This window comes from Pteronotus mesoamericanus, unplaced genomic scaffold, assembly GCF_021234165.1.
Source record: "Pteronotus mesoamericanus isolate MK-2021 breed Mesoamerican mustached bat unplaced genomic scaffold, CSHL_Meso_final scaffold_31, whole genome shotgun sequence".
Classification (NCBI taxonomy): Eukaryota; Metazoa; Chordata; class Mammalia; order Chiroptera; family Mormoopidae; genus Pteronotus; species Pteronotus mesoamericanus.
Genome location: NW_026555312.1, coordinates 14,646,160 through 14,668,451, shown reverse-complemented (window position 1 = coordinate 14,668,451; position 22,292 = coordinate 14,646,160). Strand labels below are relative to the sequence as shown.

Below are 22,292 nucleotides of genomic sequence, written 5' to 3'. Positions count from 1 at the left end.
AAGTACCAGGTGTGTGAGCCATACAGGACAGCTCCCCACAAGTTCCAGTCCATAAAATAAACACAAACAGCCAAACTCAAAATTCTGAGACAGAGGAGCTAAAAAATTAAGGAACCTCTTGTTCTTGGAAGGTGTCTGGGTAGAGCAGTTAAGTCTGAGAAATTTGTGACTGAAGAGCTGATGTTTCATTTGCCTGCTATTGGGAGACCAGACACATGCATGTGGAAACGGGTGAGCAGCACACAATGTTGACTGTGGCTTAGAGACTCGTTCATACATTCTTACTGTCTTCCCTTTGACAGGAAATGATGTTAATAAGTATGGGGAAGTTTATGCAAGTCTGTCACCTCCTACCTAAGACAGGGGACAGCACGGCATTGTCTTCTCCACCTGAATTTAAAAAGACATCCAGGGCTTCCTGGTCGGATATATCCATCAGATCCATCTGCTCCAGCATGTCGATGTTTACCTCCATGGACGACATGCTGCCCATGGGCTCTGGGGACAGATTGGCACAAACAGGAAATTAGACTTTTTAATCCTCAGCAGTACTTTAACGTTGATTCATTAGGCCAACTGCACTGTGCTTGCTAGGTATAAAATCTCTCCTGCCACTCAAAACAAAAATACAGTTGGGAGCAATACATGGAGTGACACGTCCTAGGATGGTACTTAAATCCATCCTAGAGTAATCGCGGTCACTACTGCTGCCTGTTACACCTTGCCTGGCAGGTTTCCTGACCCCTGCAGACAAACCCATTTCTGCACGAAGCAGTTCCTGGCTGCTGGGAGTAGCGTGCTGTCTGAAAGAGGCTGACGTTCCTGCAGCAAGGTCTGGCAAAGCTCCCTGCCAGACACACCTTGGCCTTCTTCTTGCAGTTGCCCCGAATTCTGTCATTCCAGTTGAAGTTTTCGCTGTCCTTTTGACATTACTCTTCAATCTTAACAGCAGAGAATGTTAGGATATTGGCAAGAGCTCCCTGCAGTGAAAGCACAGACTAGGAAAATAATCAGCCCACCAACAAGAAGCAGCTTTAAGACGACAAGGAGCCTGTCTCAGCCCGGGTGCCAGGTGAGAGACGCTTCCTGGGTCTGGCGTTCCTATTTAAACTGCCCCTGTGGCCTAGAAAACTCTAAGCCCCAGGGTATGATAGTGCCTGGCAGATGCAAATACCAATTATTTCTGGAGGGACACCCCCTGAACCGTGGGCCTCAGAGGGATAAGAAAACAAAACCTATTCCAATCCACCCCCAAATTTACAGCACACACATGGAAATAAGTTAGAAACAAACTCAGTGTTCTTTCCCAAGAATTTTAAATGACTAAATATTTTTCAATCAAAAGATAGAGTTAAAGTGAACAAGGTATAAAAATTAGAGCAGGCATTTGAAAAAGCCAAAAAACTTCCATATTGGAAAAATTTAATCACTGAAATTTAGAACTCTGGGCACATTAAATTGTAAAGATTAATCATAACAACCAAAGAGGAAATTAGTAAACTAGGAGACAGACTAAATAGATTCCCCATTATACAGCAGAGAAAAAGATGGGACATTTGAAAGAGCATAAAGGAGATGAAAAATGTAAAAGTTCACAGAGTTCTAAAATGAGAGAATGGAGAGGCTGTGGGGGAGCAGGCAGACAGAGATGCTGGTTACTTCCCAGACTCGCTGAAAGATCTGAGGTCCCCGACTTAAGAAGCAAAGTATATTCCGAGCAAGAGAGTAAAAGATATCCTGACCTACAGAAGAGGGCAGATGAGGAAAGAATAGAATGAAAGCTTCTCAACAACAACAAAAGGCAGAAGACAATAATACATTCAAAGAGGTAAGATAAATGTCATCTGTAAAATTATGTATCATTAAATAGCATTAAGATCAAGTACAAATGAACAAGTACTGTCAGATAAACGCTTTACCACGAGCCTACTCTCACTAAAGGAAGGTGGTGATAAATAAATACCAGATAGAAGGTCTGAGATTCAAGAAACATGTTTCGCAGTGAAAATATTTGTAAATGTGTGAGTTAATATAAGACCTTGAATGAAGTACACATAGTAGTGTCCAGCTGGGGGATTTACTGGCAGAATTAAAGCATTAAGCAATGACGCTAGCACAGGAAGACTGCGATGAGAGTTGGAGTCTAAGATCCTTGTTTTATGTGGTAGGACGGTAAGCATCTGATCATCTTTCAGCACCACAAAATCATTAAAGTTCAGTCATAAAATAAATGGTATGTCAGAGGATGTAATTTCTTTTAGCTGGGGGAAAGTTTATTACCATTTAGGTGACCCACTGAAGTGGCAACATTCAGAGCAATGGAGCAGGGAGCCCGGCAAAGTCTGCCTTCTCTGCAGCAGACCTGCCCAGGCACCGGCCTTGTTACTTCAAATTCCCAGCCTGACAGAATCACAAGGGGCACCAGTGCCCTGTTATCCTGGAGCTTCTCCAAGGCTGACTGGGGAGGGGAGCCTGATGGCACGGTGCTGGAAGCTGTTCTTGGGGGTGCTCTTCTGTGGGTGTTGGGCGGCCAGGAAGTGGGTGATGCGCAGGTGTTCTTGCGTGGCTATGAGGCCGTGAGCTTGGCATTCCGGCTTCTGTCCTAACTTTGACTCCAATTTTGAAAGGGGCAGAGGCTCCCTCTGCTGTCTGTGCTATCCTCTTAAGAAGGGCAGGAGTACAACTTAAAACAAAGGAGAGGGGGAAAACAGACTAAAACGCACAGGAAAAGATTTCAGGAATATAGCACCAAATAAGGTGTTAATAAAGCTGGGTATATCAGCTATCACAATAAATGTAAGTGAACCATGTTTGCCAGTTAACAGATTATGAAACCAAATTAAAGTGGTAAAATCTAGTAATAACCAGTTTATAGGAGACACTCGTAAACAGACACAGAAACATTGACATTTTTTAAGAAGTGGAAAGTAGGCAAGGAACTTTTAAGAGGAAAGCTGATGTAGCTATATTAATATCAAACAAAAGCAATACTGGACTGAAGGGTTGTACTCAGTTATTTTTTTAAAGGTTCAATTCTCCAGGAAGATAACTCACAATTACTGTATGACTATAAAAATGACTACAATGACAAAAGTATAACATCCAATATCATGAGGGTGGGTATAGGAAGGTTAAAAGTACCTTTTTGAAAACTGATAATTAAGCAATCCAAAAATTAGTAATAGGGGACATCTGAACAGCCCAGTTAACAGGTTTGATTAAATGGGCACATACAGTGCCATGCCTATCACTAAGAATCTTGTTCTCAAGCGCATAGGAAACATGTAGGGAAATTCTCTGTAATGGGCCACAAAGTAAATTGACTAAATATATATATATATGGAATCTCCAAGATTTCCAGTCAAGATGGCGGCATAGGTATAAATGCAGTACTGACATCCTCCTGCAACCACATCAGTAAATTACAACTGAACTCTACAGAACAACCATCACTCAGAACCACCTGAAATGAATAGAAGTTGTACAACTGGGAAATTAAAGAAGCCACCACATCAAGACTAGTAGAAAGAGCAGAAATAGAGAACTGGCTGGTCCCACACCCATGTGTGGCTGTTAAAAATTTGGGAGGATATCTCAGCTGCAGAGGTCCCCCTGAGGAGCGAGGGGTCTCAACGGAACTCCAAGCTCGGAGTTCCAGTGCCAGGAAGAGAAGCCTCCATAACTTCTGCCTGTAAAAACCACTGGGTATTGAGGCTGAATGAGACAGAGCTTCTGCAGTCTCAGGCATTTCTTACAGGGCCCACACACAGACTTAATCGTGCTCCCTCTCTCTGAAGCTGAGCCCTGGGTCAGCAGCTTCAAAGGCACCACAGACATATGGGAAGTCAGTATCAGGACGAGAGCTGAGGGGACTGCTTTCTTCCAGAGAGAAGTGCTGGCAGAGACCGTTGTTCCTTTCATGAGCCATCCTCCCACAGCGCCAGCAGGTGGGCGCCATATTTGAGACGCCATCAACAAGGCTCGCACTGCTCACCCTGCCCTGGTGATTCCCTGAGGCCCTGCCCCACCCAACTTTCAGGCCTGCCCATACTGTTTCCAGTGGCTTTTCCATACAAATGGCCTGTATTGGCTCATGCTTTGGATTTTCCTAAAATCTCTCAAACATGCAGCATCCACCCTCAGCGTGCCTTGTGCCTTTCACTAAGTGGCCCCAGGCCTGGCACTGGCACTAGGAGTAGCTGGTCTTAGTTCACAGCTTGGCCTTGTGTGGGCACCTCCAAGCTCTGCATAAGTAGCAGCTATCTGCAGATCGTTTTGTAGCTCATGCTGGGTGGCTCTAGGCAGAACAGGTGGTGACTGATCTTGGCCTATACCTCACTGGAGGCCCCAGAGCCCAAGCATCAGTGGACAGCTTTGGACCACGTTGAGGCACTACCACCCAACCATTCCATAAACAGCACATTGAAGGTGTGGACTCAGCAAGTACCAGACCGCCACTGATGTAAGTCCTGCTCTGTGGGGGCCCCTGCACAGCTTATCCTCTCCGGTGGTTGGATGTCAGTGGTCAGTGGTTGCAGCCAGTCCTTGGCAGCTGCTTGGTCTGGGGGTAAATCCCTCCCATTCATATACCAACAGCAATCAAGACATAATTACCACAGGAGGACATACACACCCCACAGGATGAGGGGTGTACCACAAGTACTCAGCTTAGGTGATTGGGGAGGCTGTACCAATGGACCCTACAGGACACCTACTATGTAAGGCCATTTTGCCCAGCCTGTGAGATGTAGCAACACTACCTGATACATAAAAACAAACACAGGGAAGCAGCCAAAATGAAGAGACAGAGAAACATGTCCCAAATGAAAGAACAAGACAAAACTCCAGAAAAGAATAAAATAAGATGGTGACAAGCAATCTGCTAGATGCAGGTTTCAAAACACTGGTTATAAGGATGCTCAATGAACTCAGAGATAACTTCAACAAAGAGGAAAAATAAAAGTGGAATTAGAAAACATAAAAAGGAACCCGTCCAAAATGAAGAATATATTATTTGAAATGAATGCATTACAGGGAATAAACAATAGAGCAGATGAAACAGAGGATCAAATCAGAGATTGGGAAGATAAGGAAACAGAAAACATCCAATCAGAACAGCAAAGAGAAAAAGAAGATTAAAAAAAATGAAGATAGTGTATGTATGGAGCCTCTGGGACAACTTCAGTTGTACCAACATTCACACCATGGGGTGCTGGAAGGAGAAGAAAAACAGTAAGAAATTGGAAACTTTCTGAAAAAATTATGACAGAAAAGTTCACTGACTTGGTGAAGGAAATAAACATACAAGTCCAAGAAGCACAGAGAGTCCCAAGCAATATGGATGCAAAGAGGCCCACTCCAAGACACATTATAATTAAAATGCTAAAGGTTAAAGGCAAAGAGAGAATCTTAAAAGCAACAAGAGAAAAGAAATTAGTTACCCACGAGGGAGCTCCCCTAAGACTGTCAGCTAATTTCTCAACAGAAACTCTGCAGGATAGAGGAGACTGGCAAGAAATATTCGAAGTGATAAAAAGCAAGTACCTGCAACCAAGATTACTCTACCCAGCAAAGCTACCATTTAGAATTGGTGGATAGATAAAGAGCTTCCAAGCCAAAAAAAAAAAAAAAAAAGCTAAAGGACTTCCGGCCAAGATGGAGGCACAGGTAGATATACTTTGCCTCCTTGCACACCCAAAAGAAGGATAACAACAAATTTAAAAACAAAAATAACCAAACTACCAGAAAATCAAACTGTATGGGAGTCCGATAACTAAGGAGCTAAAGAAGAAACATTCATCCAGACTGGTAGGAGGAGCAGAGACGGGCAGCTGGGGCAGAGAGGATGCGCAGCAAGGTGGAAGCTGGAGGACTGGGTGGTCCTGCATTTGTGTGCAGATAAACTGGGAGGAACAGCTGAGGAGCGAGACAAACCATGCAACCCAGGGTTCCAGTGTGGGAAAAGAAAGCTTCAAAGCCTCTGGAGGTAAAAACCTGTGGGGGTTGTGGCAGTGGGAGAAACTCCCAGGCTCATAGGAGAGTTCATTGGAGAGACTCACGGGGTCCTAGAATGTACACAAACCCACCGGGGAATCAGCACTGAAAGGACCCAATTTGTGGGTAGCGGGAGAGGTGACTGAAAGCTGGCTGAGAGCCAAGCAAGTGGCATTGTTCCCTCTGACCCCTCCCCTAAGTGCAGCATCACAAGGCAGTGAGGTGGGTTGCCCCGCCCTGGCGAATACCTAAGGCTCCGCCCCTTCCAAGTAACAGGTGCGCTGAGACAAAGAAATACGGCCCAAATGAAAGAACAGATCAAAGCTCCAAAAATAGAACTAACCAAGGAAGAGATAGCCAACCTTTCAGATGCACAGTTCAAAACACTGGTAATCAGGATGCTCACAGGAATGGTCGACTATGGTCACAAAATGGAGGAAAAAGTGAAGGCTATGCAAAGTGAAATAAAGAAAAATATACAGGGAACCAACAGTAAAGGGAAGGAAACTGGGACTCACCAACAATTTGGAGCAGAAGAAAGAGATAAACATTCAACTAGAACAGAATGAAGAAACAAGAATTAAAAAAAAATGAGGAGAGGCTTAGGAACCTCTGGGACAACTTTAAATGTTCCAACATCTGAATCACAGGGGTGCCAGAAAGAATAGGAAGACCAAGAAATTGAAAACTTACTGGAAAAAATAATGAAGGAGGACTTCCCCAGTCTGGCCAAGGAAACAGACTACCTGGAGATCCAGGAAGCTCAGAGAGTTCCATAGGAGCTGGACCCAAGGAAGCACACACCAAGGCACGTCATAATTATGTTACCCAAGGTTAAAGATAAGGACAGAATCTTAAAAGTAGCAAGAGAAAAGGACACAGTTACCTACAATGGAGTTCCCATAAGACAGCCGATTCCTTAAAAGAAACTCTGCAGGCAAGAAGTATTCAAAGTCATGAAAAACAAGGACCTACATCCAAGATTACTCTACCCAGAAAAGCTCTCATTTAGAATGGAAGGGCAGATAGTGTTCCCAGGGAAGGTGAAGTTAAAGGAGTTCATCACCAAGCCCTTATTATATGAAATGGTAAAGGGACATATCTAAGAAAAAGATCAAAAACTATGAACAGTAAAAGGACAACACACTCACAACTATCAACAACTGAACCTAACAAAACAAAGAAGACAACTAGGACAGGAACAGAATCACATAAATGGAGATCAGACAGAGGGGGGAGGGGGAGAATGGTGGAAAAGGTACAGGGAATAAGAAGCATAAATGGTAAGTACAAAATAGGCAGAGGGAGATTAAGAATAGTATAGGAAATGGAGAAGCCAAAGAACTTATATGTACGACATGAACAGGGCGGGGTGGGGGGTTGGGGGCATGCAGGGCGGAAAGGAATAAAGGGGAGGAAAAAAAATGGGACAACTGTAATAGCATAGTCAATAAAAAATATATACACACACAAATAAAAAAAATATATACACACACAAATAAAAAAAATGCTAAAGGAGTTCATCACCAGCAAACCAGTATTATATGAAATGTTAAAGGGTTTTCTTTAAGAAGAAGAAAAAATATGAACAAAATGGAAATAAATATATATCACCAACTGAATCTAAAAAACAAACGGAACGAGCAGAACATTAACACTCTGAGAACGTTTTCAGGGTCGCCTCTCCAAGCACAAGAGACTCCCTGCTCTGTGGGTCCTCCAGCCTCACCACCTTCCAAGTGGTCACAGATGTCCCTTCACCCTTTACTTTGATCATTTTCTGGAATAAAGTTTCCATGCTTTTGTCTTAATTAAAAAGTGATGCTTTGGAAAGTGAGAAAAAAATTCAGGCTGCTATTTCTGGTTTGGTGGAATGAGTCCAAAATGCCATGTTCACTGTAGAGATTTTTCATTTTGATTGATTCTTCTAAATTAAACATCCCCCATGTTCATCCTCGGAGATGAATACAAGGTAGGAAAGGGATGCATGACTCGCCACGCTGGGAAATCTAAGGGGTGGCTCTGAAGAGACTGTGGAGACATGCCTGTGTGTCGTTTGTGAATGTCTTTTAAGCTCTAGCTGAAGCAGAAAGCCAAAAAGCCCACATCCTCCAATTTTCTTCTTTAATGCTTTTAAAACCACACATATTGGCAACATGTGCCTGACTCCCCTTTTTTTAAACCTTAAAGAAAATGAGCTCAATCCTTTTTTGAAACTTGAAGAAAATTATTTTTTTAAGTGCTCAAAACCAATAAAAAATTATTACTTAACATTTAACTGATACCTGATTGACAAGTGTTAGCGGAGCGCGGCCCTTCGCCCAGCACCGCGCCGTGCTGGCCCCGGACAGTTCTGCAGCACAGCCAGTGCCTACGGCGGAGGCTCACGGCCAACAGAAATAGGCGCTTCTATTACTTCATCATCCCACTCAAGGTGTTCATGGGTCCCCCCAAGAACGGCGGCATCTGAAGAGGCACTTCCACTTTCTCTTTGCCTCCTCCGGGCCTAGAAGTGTGGCGAGCACTTATGTGCTCAGGAAATGTCTGCTGAGCGAAGCTCAATGAGGGCACCATTATTAAAGTGTTTAGCAAAAAGAATTTTGATTACTGTCCTCTTCACTGGCCTACCTCCTCCATGCCCTCATGGTGCAGTGTCTCATTATGCTCAAATTTGTGGGTCAGATCTGCGCGTCAAATTTGCCAGGGTATGGACCTGGCTAGTGTGGCTCAGTTGGCTCAGCATCATCCTGCAAACTGAAGGGTTGCCTGTTTGGTTCCCAGTTGGGCCACATGCTTGAGTTGCGGGGCACAGGCCTGGGCTACAGGTTTGGTACCTGGTCAGGGTGTGCATGGAGGACAACCAATTGATATTTCTCTCTCACACTCATGTTTCTCTCCTCTTTCTCCCTCCCTTCCCCTCTCTCTAAAATCAGGATTAAAATTTTAAAAAATTTGCCAGGATGTGTATGTCTGTTATGGGCTGAATGTTTGTACCCCTCCCAATTCATATGTTGAAGCCCCAACCCACCCTGTGATGATACTTGGAGGTGGGGCCTTTGGGACATGATTAAGTTTAGGTGAGGTCTTGAGGGTGAGGCCCTAGCAAAGGGATTAGTGCCCTCCTAAGAAAAGACACCAGAGAGATGCTCTCCATCATGTGATGACACAGTAAGCCAGGAAGACAGTCCTAACAGGGAACCAAATCAGCCAGCACCTTGGTCTAGGACTTCCAGCCTCCAGCACCATGAGAAAAAAAAGCTTGTGTTGCTTCAGCCACACCCAGCCTGTGGTATTCTGTTATGGCAGCCTGAGTTGAGCAAGATGATGTCCTTCTCAGCTCCTGCCCACGACAGGACACAAATCCCTGGGGCAAACAGGGACAGGTCTCCCTTGAACCACAATGAAACACTAAAAAAAAAACCTGAACATTGAACATATTCTGAGGAAACAGGCAGGCTGACTTCTAGATGAAGACTCTAGATCAGTGAATACAGAGAGGGAGAGCTGAATCTGGAGATAAAGAGGTTAAACTCCAAATCTCTACTGTCTAGTGTGAGTTTAAAAAGCATCATCCACATAATGCATTCTTCAGTGCACTCTGAGGCACTCACATATCACTATTCATTTGTTTTTTCCTACCTTACTTTCTTTCCTCCGTCTTTGATCTCTTTAACCTCTCCTTGGGGTGGACACAGAACTGACAAGAAACAGAGTGAGGGCAACAGATAAGGTGGTGGCTGTCACGAGGATCAGGGTATGGATATCAAAGCCCAGCGTGAGGGAGGCCAGAGAAGACTATGGACGTTGAGTACAGTGAGACCTGGTAAGGAAAGGGGGCTTCCAGGAGGAGAGATGCCCAGGAGGGCAGAAAGGCAGGTACGCGGGGAAACTCTGGGCACTTCTCCACGCTGTCTGTGACAAGAGGCTACTCCTGCCATCTCGGTGCTGCCTGAGAGAAAAATGGAAACTGCCCCTGCCACCCCTACCGCTCCCTGAGGCACCCAGGCCTTGGGAAGGAGAGGCTGATGAAGCAGTCAGTACCTTTCTTCTCTACTACTCAGTTTGCTCTTGGGAACTATCAGAGAGGCAGCCTAACATTTATGCCTCCAGATGTTCATCATAGCATCATTTGCAGAGGTAAAGGATCTAAAGTTCAACTAGGATCCATCCTGTCAAAGAAGATAGAGGTTTTAAAACATACCCTTCCAAAGAATTTTTAATGATATAAAGGGGAAGATCCCACAGAATATTAAGAAAAGGTATATATAAAGCCAGACATATGTACAGTTTGATACCAATTACATAAATAGACTCACACACACACACACAAGACTGGAAAGAACCACTCTAACATAGTGCTAAGGATTGTTCTGTGCGGTAGAATTATAGGTAATGTTTCTTTTGTCCCTATGTTTTTTCCTCTAACATATTTCATGTTTTCTAAATGTCTTCAACTAAAGCCCAGAACTATAGAAAGAGGCAAAAACAATGGCAAGACAAATAAGGTGCATTTACTCCAATTTTGGGGGACTTTATCCCATGCTCCACTTGGAGGGTGCAGCTGACACCATCTCCATACACCCAAGAAGCCAGCCCCCCAACCCATCGCTTGCCTCGCCTCTCTGCTATCTGCAGGTAACCTGTGGAAAGGTACTGCTCCATGTCCTGCTGGAAGGCTTCCTCAAAAAACTTCTGCCGCTCCTTCAGCTTCATTTGCTGGGTATGCTCCATCTCCAGGACCTTCCGGCTGTGCTCTGCATCTAGTTCAGCTAAGGAAACAGAATAATTTGCGTCAGGGTTGAAAAGAAACTGCAGTAGGAAATGGATATAGATACCTACTCATAGCTACCCTCCAAGCTGATAATGTTAAACTCCGGTGGGCACCCCAGCTGCAATACAACCACCTCCTCTCCCCCAACTGGCTGCACTTGTTCCTGCCACCTTTGCTCATGCTGTTCCCCTGCCTGGAACAGCCTTCCCACCCACATATCTCACTCTTCACAGAAGAGATACTTGTCTTTCAAGTATCTCTCAGTTAATACCTCATCTCATGTGAATTTGCTACTCCATCCTGAGGTTTTCATAACACTGTGCTCAAACCTTTGTAACTGGCTTATACATTACAGTGCAACAGGTAAAATCTTGGACTTCCTGGAGGACTGTGGCCTCATGTTACTCATTTTAACATCAGCCAGCTCAGAGCCTGGCACAAAGTAAGGTCTCACTGTTTCTCAAAGAGCAAGATGTAGCCATTGTCGTCTAGTAGAAAAGTGTCTGGTCTTGGCTTTGTTGTTTATTAACTGTGCAATCAGGCTAAGTCAGCTCACCTTTATCAGCCTCACATTACTCATCTGAAAATTTGGGACAGAAATATTAACCCAATATTCATGTAAAACTTACATGAAATAATGTGAAAGAACATTATAATTAAAATAAGCAGCGACCCTTCAAGGTCGAGCTAAGGAAATAAGAAAACAGAGATCTCGGCCTGGCTGACACCCTGATTTCAAGCCTGTTTTCACACCAGGCCTTGACTTCTGATTGTGAGCTACTGTGCACTGTTTAAGCTAATAAGTTTGTAGTGATCTATTATGCAGCAATATGGAATACTCCAAATAAGCTGTCTATATGAATGGCAGCTCCTGCTCAAATCTGACTTGCTGAAACTGAAAAAGTAACCACTTGAGTTCTTTGCCTTAAATATTTTGCAATGCCCACCCTGCGACAGACACCATGCTTGGGTGAGTTTGGCAAGAGAACAACGTTTCAGCTACCTACTGTGCTGGAATAAACGCAGAGCCCAAAACAGTGAAAAACTTCACCAAGGCACTGTTCTCTCTGGTTCATCTCTGAGAGTGTTTAATATCTTTGCGATATTAAAACTCATACAACTCAAAACGCCCCCAACAAAAGCTGATTTTAAAAAGGCACAGAGGATCTGAATAGCTATTTTTCCAAAGAAGAGATACAAATGGCCAACAGGTATATGAAAAGGTGATCAACATCATTAGTCATCAGGAAAATGCAAATCAAAAACATAATTAAATATCTCACACCTGTTAGAATGGTTATTCTCAAAAAAGACAAGTTGGCAAGGATGTCGAAAAAAGGGAACGTCTGTATACTCTTGGTGGTACTGTAAACTGGTGCAGCCACTATGGGAAACAAGATGAAGGGTCCTCAAAAAACTAAAAAGAGAACTACCATATGACCCAGCCACCCCACTTCCGGGTATTTAGCTAAAGGAGATGAAAACAGGGTATCGAAAACATAGCTGCACCCCATGTTTACTGCAGCATTATTCACAACTGGCAAGATAAGGAAACAGCCTAAGTATCTGCCAATGGATGAATGAATAATGAAGATGTGAACATATACAATGGAGTATCATCCAGCCGTGAGAAAGAAGAAAATGCTGCCATTTGAGACAACATGGATGGGCCTTGAGGGCATTATACTGAGATAAGCCAGAGAAAGATAAATATTGTATGATACCACTTATAAAAACCAAGCTCATGGGACAGACAGTAGAATGGTGGTTACCAGGGGCTGGGTGGTGGGGCAACTGGGGAGATCTTGGTCAAAGGGGCAAACCTGCAGTTAGAAGGTGACGAAATTCTGCAGATCTAATGCACAGCACTGTCATTACAGTCAACAATATTGTATTATATATTTTGAAATTTCTAAGAGACTAGATCTTAAATGTTCTTACCACAAAAAATAGATAATTATGTGCAATAGGAAGTGTTAGCTAACTCTATAGTGGTATTCATATTGCAATATATAAATGTATCAAATCAACATGTTGTACACCTTAAACTTACACAATGTTATATGTCAATTATATCTCAATTAAAAACTCTTTGGGATATTATCAAAAGATTATTAACAACAACAAAAAACAATCATAGTTGCCCTAGCTGAGTGGCTCGCTCGGAGCATAGTCCCATACACCAAAAGGCTGCAGGTTTGATTTCTGGTCAGAACACATACCTAGGTTGCAGTTTCAATCCCTGGTTGGGGCCTGTCCCAGAGACAACCGATGTTTCTCTCTCACATCAATGTTTCTCTCCCTCCCTTCTTCCCTATCTAAAATCAGTAAGGGTGAGGATTAGAAAACCACCACCACAACAACAGCAGTACTAACAATGAGCAATGGTCCACAGGCCCCACGTGACTGATCTGCCTTAGCCACTCCCCTAACCCTCAAATACCCAACACCACAGTTCACAAATCCCGAGTTCTATATAATCCTGTAGGCAATGTATTGTAAAAACTCAATAATGGAGTATATATTTATTCCAATTTGGTTATAGTCTCCAATACTTACAATATTCTGGACATTCTTCTTCTATTCTAATCTACATAAACGAATGTCTGTCTGGAAAAAGTCCAGCCATTGTTAATGTACAAGAACAGTTTGCGCGACCCTGATGGAACCTGGCAGCCAAGGAGAGTGGACTGGAGCGCACATGCGTGAACAACGATGACTTCACTGTGCTAGTCAGTGGGGGGCAGTAGGCATCATTGAGTGAGCATGTGGCCATCACATTCAAAGTGACTGAGTGAGTAGAGCAACAAATCTGTACCAAATTTTGCATTAAGCTGGAATATTCCTCCTTAGAAACTATTTGGACGATTCAGAAAGCCGCAGCTATCGGCAACTGGTGATTGGCAGTTTCATCATGATAACACGCCCGCTCATGCATCACTTCTTGTGCAGAGTTTTTTGTCAAAACATCAAATCTCCCAGATGACTCAGCCCCACTACAGCCCAGATTTGGCACCCTGCTGTTTCTTTCTTTTCCTAAAGCTAAAACCACCTTTGAAAAGGAAGAGATTTCAGCCCATTGATGAGATTCAGAAAAACACAACAGGGCAGCTGACAGCGACTGGGAGAACTGTGTAGGTCGCAAGGTGCCAAGGTTGAAGAGGACTGAGGCGTCATTGTTTGATGTGCAAAGTTTCCTGTATCTTGTGTCTTCTTCAATAAATGTCTCTATTTTTCAAAGTACATGGCTGAATACCTTCTGGACAGAGCTCATATGTAAGAAGTACAAACAAATATTAATCAAAGCAACACAAACAGGAAAGTAAATCTTTCCAAGTACATATAATCCTATGTATAATATTGATGATGTGCATTCCATTCATACTGTTACAATCCTTATGTGTGTTCTCTATATTTCCGTATCACCCTGATTTACACAATCCCCCTATATCTTTGTTTACAGGGAGATGTGACCTGAAAGGACAGGTTTTGGAATCAGTCAGTCCGGGCTGGGGCCCTATCCTTTTAGCAGATGCTTTTGGTGCCTCACGCTACATCCCTCCAGTGCACCTCTGATCTCAGCTGCAGCTCTGGCAGGCAGCTCTGTGTTCTCCTTCATATGCCCACAAGGCCCCACCTTATGCCTATGCCTGTGCATCTGTGTCTTTCAGGTCAGAGTATTGTCTGAATCCTGGAACCTGCAAGCCCGCATAACCCAAAAGTTCTGGGGAGTTAGGGTAGCTTTCCCCCACTGGGCGACAGAAGTCAGTGTACCAAAGCCCCAGTCTCCCACCCTTTGGCTGGAGGATTCTAGGAGGCATTCCGAAAACTTCTCAGAGATCCTAGGGGAGCTGCAGGTCCTTGGCTATGGCAGCCACTGGACTAATCCACCCTTTATTGACTTTTCCTCCTGAGCTCTCTCTCTGCACCCTCACTCCTGCCTCCTGGGATCATCTCCCAAACTTCCTGCAGCAAAATCCTCATCATGGTCTCTGTGTTAGGGAAACCCAAGCCAGGGTATCTATTACTAGCTATAACTAACCTAATCTCTCTGTGTCTCAACTTCTTCCTCTGTACAAATAAAGGTTTATTTCATTAGGTTGTTGGCAGGATCATAGGAGGTAAATGTGAATCGCCAGACACACAGCACTGACCAACAGCTGAGGGCAAATATTACTACCAGCATTGTTTAAAACAGCAGATTCTTGAAAAGGAAGTGATCTGACACACTACTACAACCGAGGATGAATACAATACTGAGAATCACCCTCCCCCAACCCCACTCAGACACTTCAGAATTAGTCACATTTCAGTGCCTTTAATAAATCTGCAAAGAACTTAGAGTATACTCGCAAGAGCAGAAAAAAAAGAGAACTGAGAAGGATGTCTTTTGATTTGTTTCACTTCAGCCATCAAACCTGTCTGTTCAACGGCTTCACGGTTGCCAAGTGCATTAGAATAAGTCAACCCTAAAATAGATTACGTACACTTCAAACACTGAAACAAAGTTCAATTAGTTTAAAAAAAAATTCCAGAATAAGCAGCTCAAAAACAAAAATCAATGTAGAAATCATTAAAGGGGTTTTCACTGAAGAATATGTTGTTTTAACTGAATTATGATTTTCTATTTATAGAGAGAGATAATTACGTCATTTGAAAACTTCTTTTCAAGATTTCTGCTTCAAAAGTTCAGTTCTCTCATGTTTCTCAATTTTAAGTCCTATAGTTTTTTAGCTTAGGTTTTCTGTATTAGAATGGAATCTGATCATATCTCAACCTTCACAAAGGGGGAGGTTTGGATTAGGAAACTTTAAATGGCTTAAAGGAAAAAAAATAACTTTTAATTTTTAAAACATGTTACATGCTGGTTTGAAATATTTCCAGCTGCCCTACACCGGCCCGCACTGTTTCAGAGCCCCTCTCCTACCTGGGGCTGGCCACCAAGCATCTCTGAAAAGCGAGTACAGTCCCGCTACACCAGCTCTGCACTCAGGACAATGATGAAAAAGCACACGGCACACATTAAAGAACTGCCCTGCGCAGCAGCTGAGAAGATTCCCCTCAGCTGCATGCCTGGGTGAGATGTTTGAATTCTGTTTGTTGTAGAATCATCAGCCCAGTTTTAGCCAAGAAATAATCACATTTGGGAATGGTGAAATGACAGGACATCTGAAGGAATCTTTCAAATCTAGAGGTTTACTAGCATGTGAATTTTAGAATGACTAAGGGAAAAATAAAGTATGGAGCATTTTCTACATGAAAAAAATAATGCCTTTTTCACATTTAAGATGTCACTTATTATACTGGGGGAAAGCAAGACAAATACAAAGATTATAGAAGTTCAAAACATAGCCTTACAATTAAGAAGATGAATCCACAGAAGAACTGCAGTAGTTTGTTGTTTGGTTTTTTGTTGTTGTTTTTTTTTACCAGGAGTCAGGAGTAATCATTTAATTCCATTATCAATCCGGGTCTATTTCCTTTATTTCAACTCCAGATCATTGCTCAGGTTCTATCTGACTGCAATTCCACATTAGCCACCACTACCAATTTCAGATGGATAAATTACTCAAAACAACAAAAAAATCCCATTACCAGTTAAGATGGCATAATAAATTCTCAATTATATGTTTTAATGGGGCATAAGTGTTCCACAAGATATATAAAATAGTTCTAAATATCCATCAAGCTCATTTTAGGAACAATTTCAACCAATTTTGCAACTAAGCCTTTAATACACCTGCTAAACACTAAAAGACAGTAAGGGGTGAGGACAGAAAATGGCCCCGCAGCTGCTGGGAGGGAAGGAATGGATGCTGTGAGGGAAACCGGGACAACCCTCTCTGGTAAAAGAGTTAATGAGGCTCTCAGGTTAAAAGAGAAAACAATACAATTTAAATATGAGTTAAGAAAAATTCTGGTAATCTTAATATTAAAGATTACGAGAATTTTTCATTCAAGATAAATAACCAAGACTAAGAATAAATTTAAAACCAATGATTTAAATATTTACAATTCAGATGTGTTTATATTGTTGGAGAGTATGAATTTTGTGATACTAAAATACATGTGATATGATCAAGGGAGAAATGTGAAATCTCTGTAAATTTCTAAACAAATTTCTAAATACAGCTAATAAATAAGTATCTTTCCAAACTGTTTTTGATAAAAACTTAACTGCCAATCAGCTGTCAAACTACAGGACCACTAAAAGACAATACTAAAATCTGTCAATGTGACAGAATTTTTAATAATCCCTCTGAAATCACCAAAAAGAGACGACCACAACTAACATGTGGGTACACATGCAGCAGGTTTTCTTCTTTCCTTGAGCTGTATGACATTACCATGTTCAATCTTTTTTGGCAGGTATCACTGGAAAAACTGTTGTCTTTAACTTTTTACTTTGAAACAGTTATAGGTTCTTAGGATGTTGTCAAGAAATGTACAGGGTCGTCTTGTGTATCCGTCCTGAACTTCCCCCCAATGCGAACATCTTAGTAATGGTACACTATCAATATCAAAATCCAAATAATTGACACCGGTGCCCTCCACAGCGCTTACACATGCCAGTCACACATGCACGTGTGTGTGTGTGTGTGTATGTGCACGTGTGCGGAAAGGTGCGGGGACCTCTGTGCAGTCTTATGTACAGCCTTGTATAACAACCACAGTCAAGACATTGACCTGTACTATCACCACAAGGCGTCTGACCCCTGTCACCTTCTTGGTTACACGCCATCCCTTGGCCAATCAATAATCTATTCTCCTAATCCATAATTATGTTCTTTCACAAATATTACATGAATGGAATCATGAAATCTATATACCCTTTTGAGATTGGCTCCCCCCGCCCCACTCAGCAAAATTTCCTCGAGGTTCGTCCAAGTTGTTACATTTACTAGTAATTTGTTCCTTTTTCTCGCTGAGTAGCATTTCATGGTACAACAGTATAACCATTCACCCACTAAATGCATTCGCTCACTATTGGCTATTATTAATAAAGCTGCTATGAACATGTGTGTACCAGTTCCTACATGAAAGTAAGTCATTTCTCTGAGATCAATGTGTAAGAATGCAACTGCTGGGTCATATGGTAAGTGCACTGTTTAGCTTGGATAGGAACTGCCAAACTCTTTTTCGGAGTGGCTGTTCCATTTTTCTCTCTCCATCATCAAGGCATGCCTGGCGACCCCATCCCTCCGCACCCTCACCAGCATTTCGGGAGGCCTGCTTACTGTGATGCAGGGAATCTGTTTCCTGTCCTCCTTCTCCCCAGAGTATGTGTCTCTTGAAAACAAGTTTCAACTTCCTCTTAAGTAGTTTAATTGCTTCTCTTCTAAAGGTACTTTTAATTCCTTGAGATATTTCTTTTCCCCCTACTTTACATTTGGATGTAGTAAAACATGTAATTAAAAAAAAATCTATTTGGGACTGAGGACTTGCGGACAATGACAAAATATCCAAGATTTCCTTCCAGTTTTCAAACCTACCAGTTCTGTACGTTTACTAGTTAACAGCTGTTTTATTTCTACCTTAAGTTAGTTTTCGAAATAAGACAAACTTAACCATTTTTAAAGTCTCCCTAATCTCCTGTCTCCACCTTAATGAATACAAACTATCTCAGATCGGACATAAACAGGCACCTTAAAACAATATTTTCCTAGAATTGAGGTTTTTATACATGAATTTTTAAAATTTCAACTTCACTTCCCTATGTTTCTACAGTTTTCTTAAAAAAATTTTTATTGTTAAAAAAAGTTAACATTTTTTTTTTAAAAAGCGAAATGACTTTTCACAAGGTTTTTCTTCGCTCTCCCTCCAACACACACGCACGCACATACAACTTACACACATTTATCAAGAACCAAATGGTATTATTTAATTTCTTTTGCATGCAACTAAGAAAGGACGGTCCTTACCTAAAATATGGTGCCTTAGAATAATGGCAGGTTTTGTAGACAGTCGTAGTAAATAACTTTTAGACAACAAAGGACGCATGGCAACTCCTCAAGACACTTCACAAAGTTCAGTCCTTCTGAGCAGCTACTGCCCAGCTGTTTCCTAAACTCACGTCACAGGAAACAAACACTATTGTAGCATCTAAGCTTTTGGAACACCTACAATTTCTATCAATTATTCCAAAGGAAGTGACCACTATCTAGAATATTAGCAAAATGGATTATGCAGAAACACAATGTGTATAAGGTTTGCTGAAAAATGTAAGACAGAAATGCTCAAATGGACCTTATCTTTTCTGGGAGGGGCACGGCATCCTTGAGGACCTGGTGCAGTTTCGGTCTCTGGGCCACACCACTCACCCTCCAGGCCTCGCATCAGTTAAAGGCTGGGGGTGGGGGAGGTGAATAGCCATAAGAAGGTCATTTCCAGTTCTTGAATACGAAATTTTTATGTTTATTAACTTTATTAACTTTTATTAACTTTCATTGGGGACTGAAGAGGTAATCCCAAATCCTGTTTATTTTTTGGTAAATTTATATGAAAATCAGATTACCAGTAAGAAATTTAGGACCTTTTGAATTAAATTAGTGCTATTTCAAAAAAAATAATTAAATGTAACTACTAATAAAGACCTGAAGGTATTTTTGTATTCATTTTCCAGGTCATTTGGTTGCTTAAAGAAAGATTAGAGCCAAAAAGCTTAAGATGACTGGATAAGTGAGAAATGCACTCAGTGTGCGGTCACAGGCTCCGTGATGTATTAACCTGCTCAAAGCTAAAGGTAGGCAGGCTGACAGTGGAGCTTAGTGGCCTGAAATGAGTTCACTCCAGGCTGCTGTACTTTGTGTGGGGGATCAACCGATAACTAAACAGATAGGGTGAGTTACAATTTCAAGGAGCGTTGGGTTCAACTCTATTTAAAACTGCTATTCTGTGGTATACTGACAAGAGATACTTTTTACATAAATAATACATAAAAATGCTGTATAAAATATGAAGCATATTTCATGTTATTCGATTCTTTGGGAAATTTCCACTTTTTTTCTTAGTTTCCTTTTTTTTTTTTTTGTAAGACTAAAAATTTCCAGGCTAGAAGCTCTGTGTTATGGATATTTAGACATGGCAAATCCCATGGAATTTATAAATTACATCTAAAACTTTCCTGAGTTTTATTTAGGGTACTGACCTACTCAATAACAATTATTTGGGACGACTGAAGGGAGGAGGTTTAGATCTCTATAGGAGTCCTTTCAAACACGTGTAGAGTTTTTTTTTTTATTACTGTGTAGAAGACTCTGGAAAATAAATATAAACCTGCTATTAAAGAATTCATTCAAAAGGGTTATAAAGAAAATAGGGCCCTGACCAGGGCGGCTCAGCTGGTTGGGCGTCATCCCACGAAGCAGGAGTTGCTGATTTGATTCCCAGTCAGGGCCCGTGCCTGGATTTTGCATTCATCCCTGGTCGGGGCACATATGAGAGGCAACTGATCAATGTTTCGCTCCCTCTCTTTTTCCCTCCCTTCCCCCCTCTCTCTGAAAGGAAATAAAATCTTGGAAGGGAGGGAGGAAGGGAGGGGGCCAGTGGCTCTCAACTTTTAGTGGCATCTAAATTACCTCAAGGGCTGATGAACACAGATTGCTGGGCCCCATGCCCAGAGCCTCTGATTCAATAATTGGTAGAGCCAGAGAATTTGCATTTCTAACCAATTCCCAGGTGATGCTGATACTGCAGGGTCCAAGGACCAGTTTAAGAACCACTGCTCAACGTGAACTATATCTGTGCACCTACTTCATTCAAATTTTTACTTTGTACAAATATTTATAGAATGAAAGAAAAAGAAATGTAAGATGGGGAAGCTGGCACATTTCATGAAAATGACAGAAACATCCTCTCCTTAACTCTGTTAAAAATATCTATGAAATTATCTAAAAAGGAAAATCTCCAGCTTACTATGTACCTGTAATTCCTTATAGCTTATTTGTTCACAGTTTAAAACTCTATAATGTAGTGATACTACAGTAAAATCTAGGGTTAACTCAAATTTTTATAACCAGAAGTTTCTATTAATTAAAATTTTTGAGCTTCATTAGTATAAGTAGTTAATCACAATGATAACTTAAGGCATTAAAAGATTTTAAGGATCTTTCTAAATTATTAGAAACTTTTATAAGACATTCTACTGCTGTGAAAATTGGTAATCTTTGACAGACTAAATGGTAAATATCAATAGATAAAAGGTTGGAATTAACCAGAAACTCCCCAACCTTGAACACCTGGCAAGCTTGTTATGCAAACTGATAATCATATACTTAAAAGTTTTAGAATAGCTCAACCTGCTTTGCATTCATGGCCATTAAACAATCTGTTCATGGGTTAAGACAGATCACCCCTAGATTTTTGTATCTATATTTTCTATTCTTAAATTCTAAACTTACGAAAACAAGTTCTTCCAATTTCTAACATTTAAAAGGAAGGGATGACTCTGTGTGTGTGTGCGTGCGCGCATGCACGTGTGTGAGAACAGGAAACTTAAGGACACAAAAATCAAAGCATCCCTTTGCTCCTGACATTTGGAATTCAGGACAAAAGTGGTGTCAATGGAACATCCTCAGTAAGACAATTCTTGTATCTAAGACAACAGTGACTTAGACTGGCTGGCATTTTATGAAAGAATCTTGAGAAATCTCCAAAAACTAAACTCATATGGATTTCTGGAGAGTTGAATGGGAGGGAACGGTGTGGGGGAGAAAAAAAGATAGCAAGATCTAACACCTAAAAATGAGGCAATGTATATTAAAAAAAAACTGGTAGTGATTGGGCCTTGTGTTATACATATATAGTATGGATTAATTTTTTTTAATCATGAGAAAAACATAGCTACTCAGTTTAAATTTTCATTAGTTAATATAAATTTATATTTCTACATCTTACTCATTCAGGAACAAGCCGCCATTTGACAAATGTAAACTAGTTTTGACAGCAATCCCCTCAGATTATGTTCACTATCAGAATGGGGAGATAAGCTCTGGTTGTTTTCTCAAGAGTCAGATCAAAAATAAAATGCAATCAGAGACGATAGCACTTAGTTTTATGTTTGACCTCAAAGAATGTGTCAAAGGACTGGATCTAAGAGACTATGATTTGACTGTTTCTATTTGGGGGGGAAAAAAGATTTTTTTTTTTCTTTTTAAAAGTTACCGAAAATACGAAAGTCCAGAAACATGCAGTGGGTGTGCGAGTGGGGGTGGAATAGTCCTCTCAGCCCATCTGCTCCCTCTGGCCCCCATGGCTATCCTGGGCCTTTTCTTTTGGAGCTAATTTTCCTTCCCTCAGTAGGTGACATTTCTCTTCTTCCCCCAGCACTTTACTCAGCTAGCTATCCACTAAGCTTTATGAAAAGTTTTTACAGGATAAGAGACACTTTCAGCTCTTCAGAGCCAAGAATCTGTGTTTGGGAGACATTTGCATTTTATTAGGACAATACAGATTCCAAAAGCCTTTCAAGTTTGGGCAGGGGCTCAAAATGGGATTTTGTCAATTCCATTTCTATTTCAAGAACCCT

The 22,292-nt window shown here is 41.5% G+C and overlaps 1 protein-coding gene across 1 annotated transcript in view; it reads right to left on the bottom strand.

Moving 5' to 3' along the window:
• DTNBP1 (dystrobrevin binding protein 1) overlaps positions 1-22,292 on the bottom strand; it is a 145,901-nt gene that overhangs the window by 1,918 nt on the left and 121,691 nt on the right. Inside the window, exons 8-9 of the mRNA XM_054591877.1 lie at positions 10,608-10,763; positions 355-498 (exon numbers count right to left, since the gene is read on the bottom strand). Coding sequence (XP_054447852.1) covers positions 355-498; positions 10,608-10,763 — 300 coding nt within the window. The remainder of the gene's footprint in view (positions 1-354; positions 499-10,607; positions 10,764-22,292) is intronic.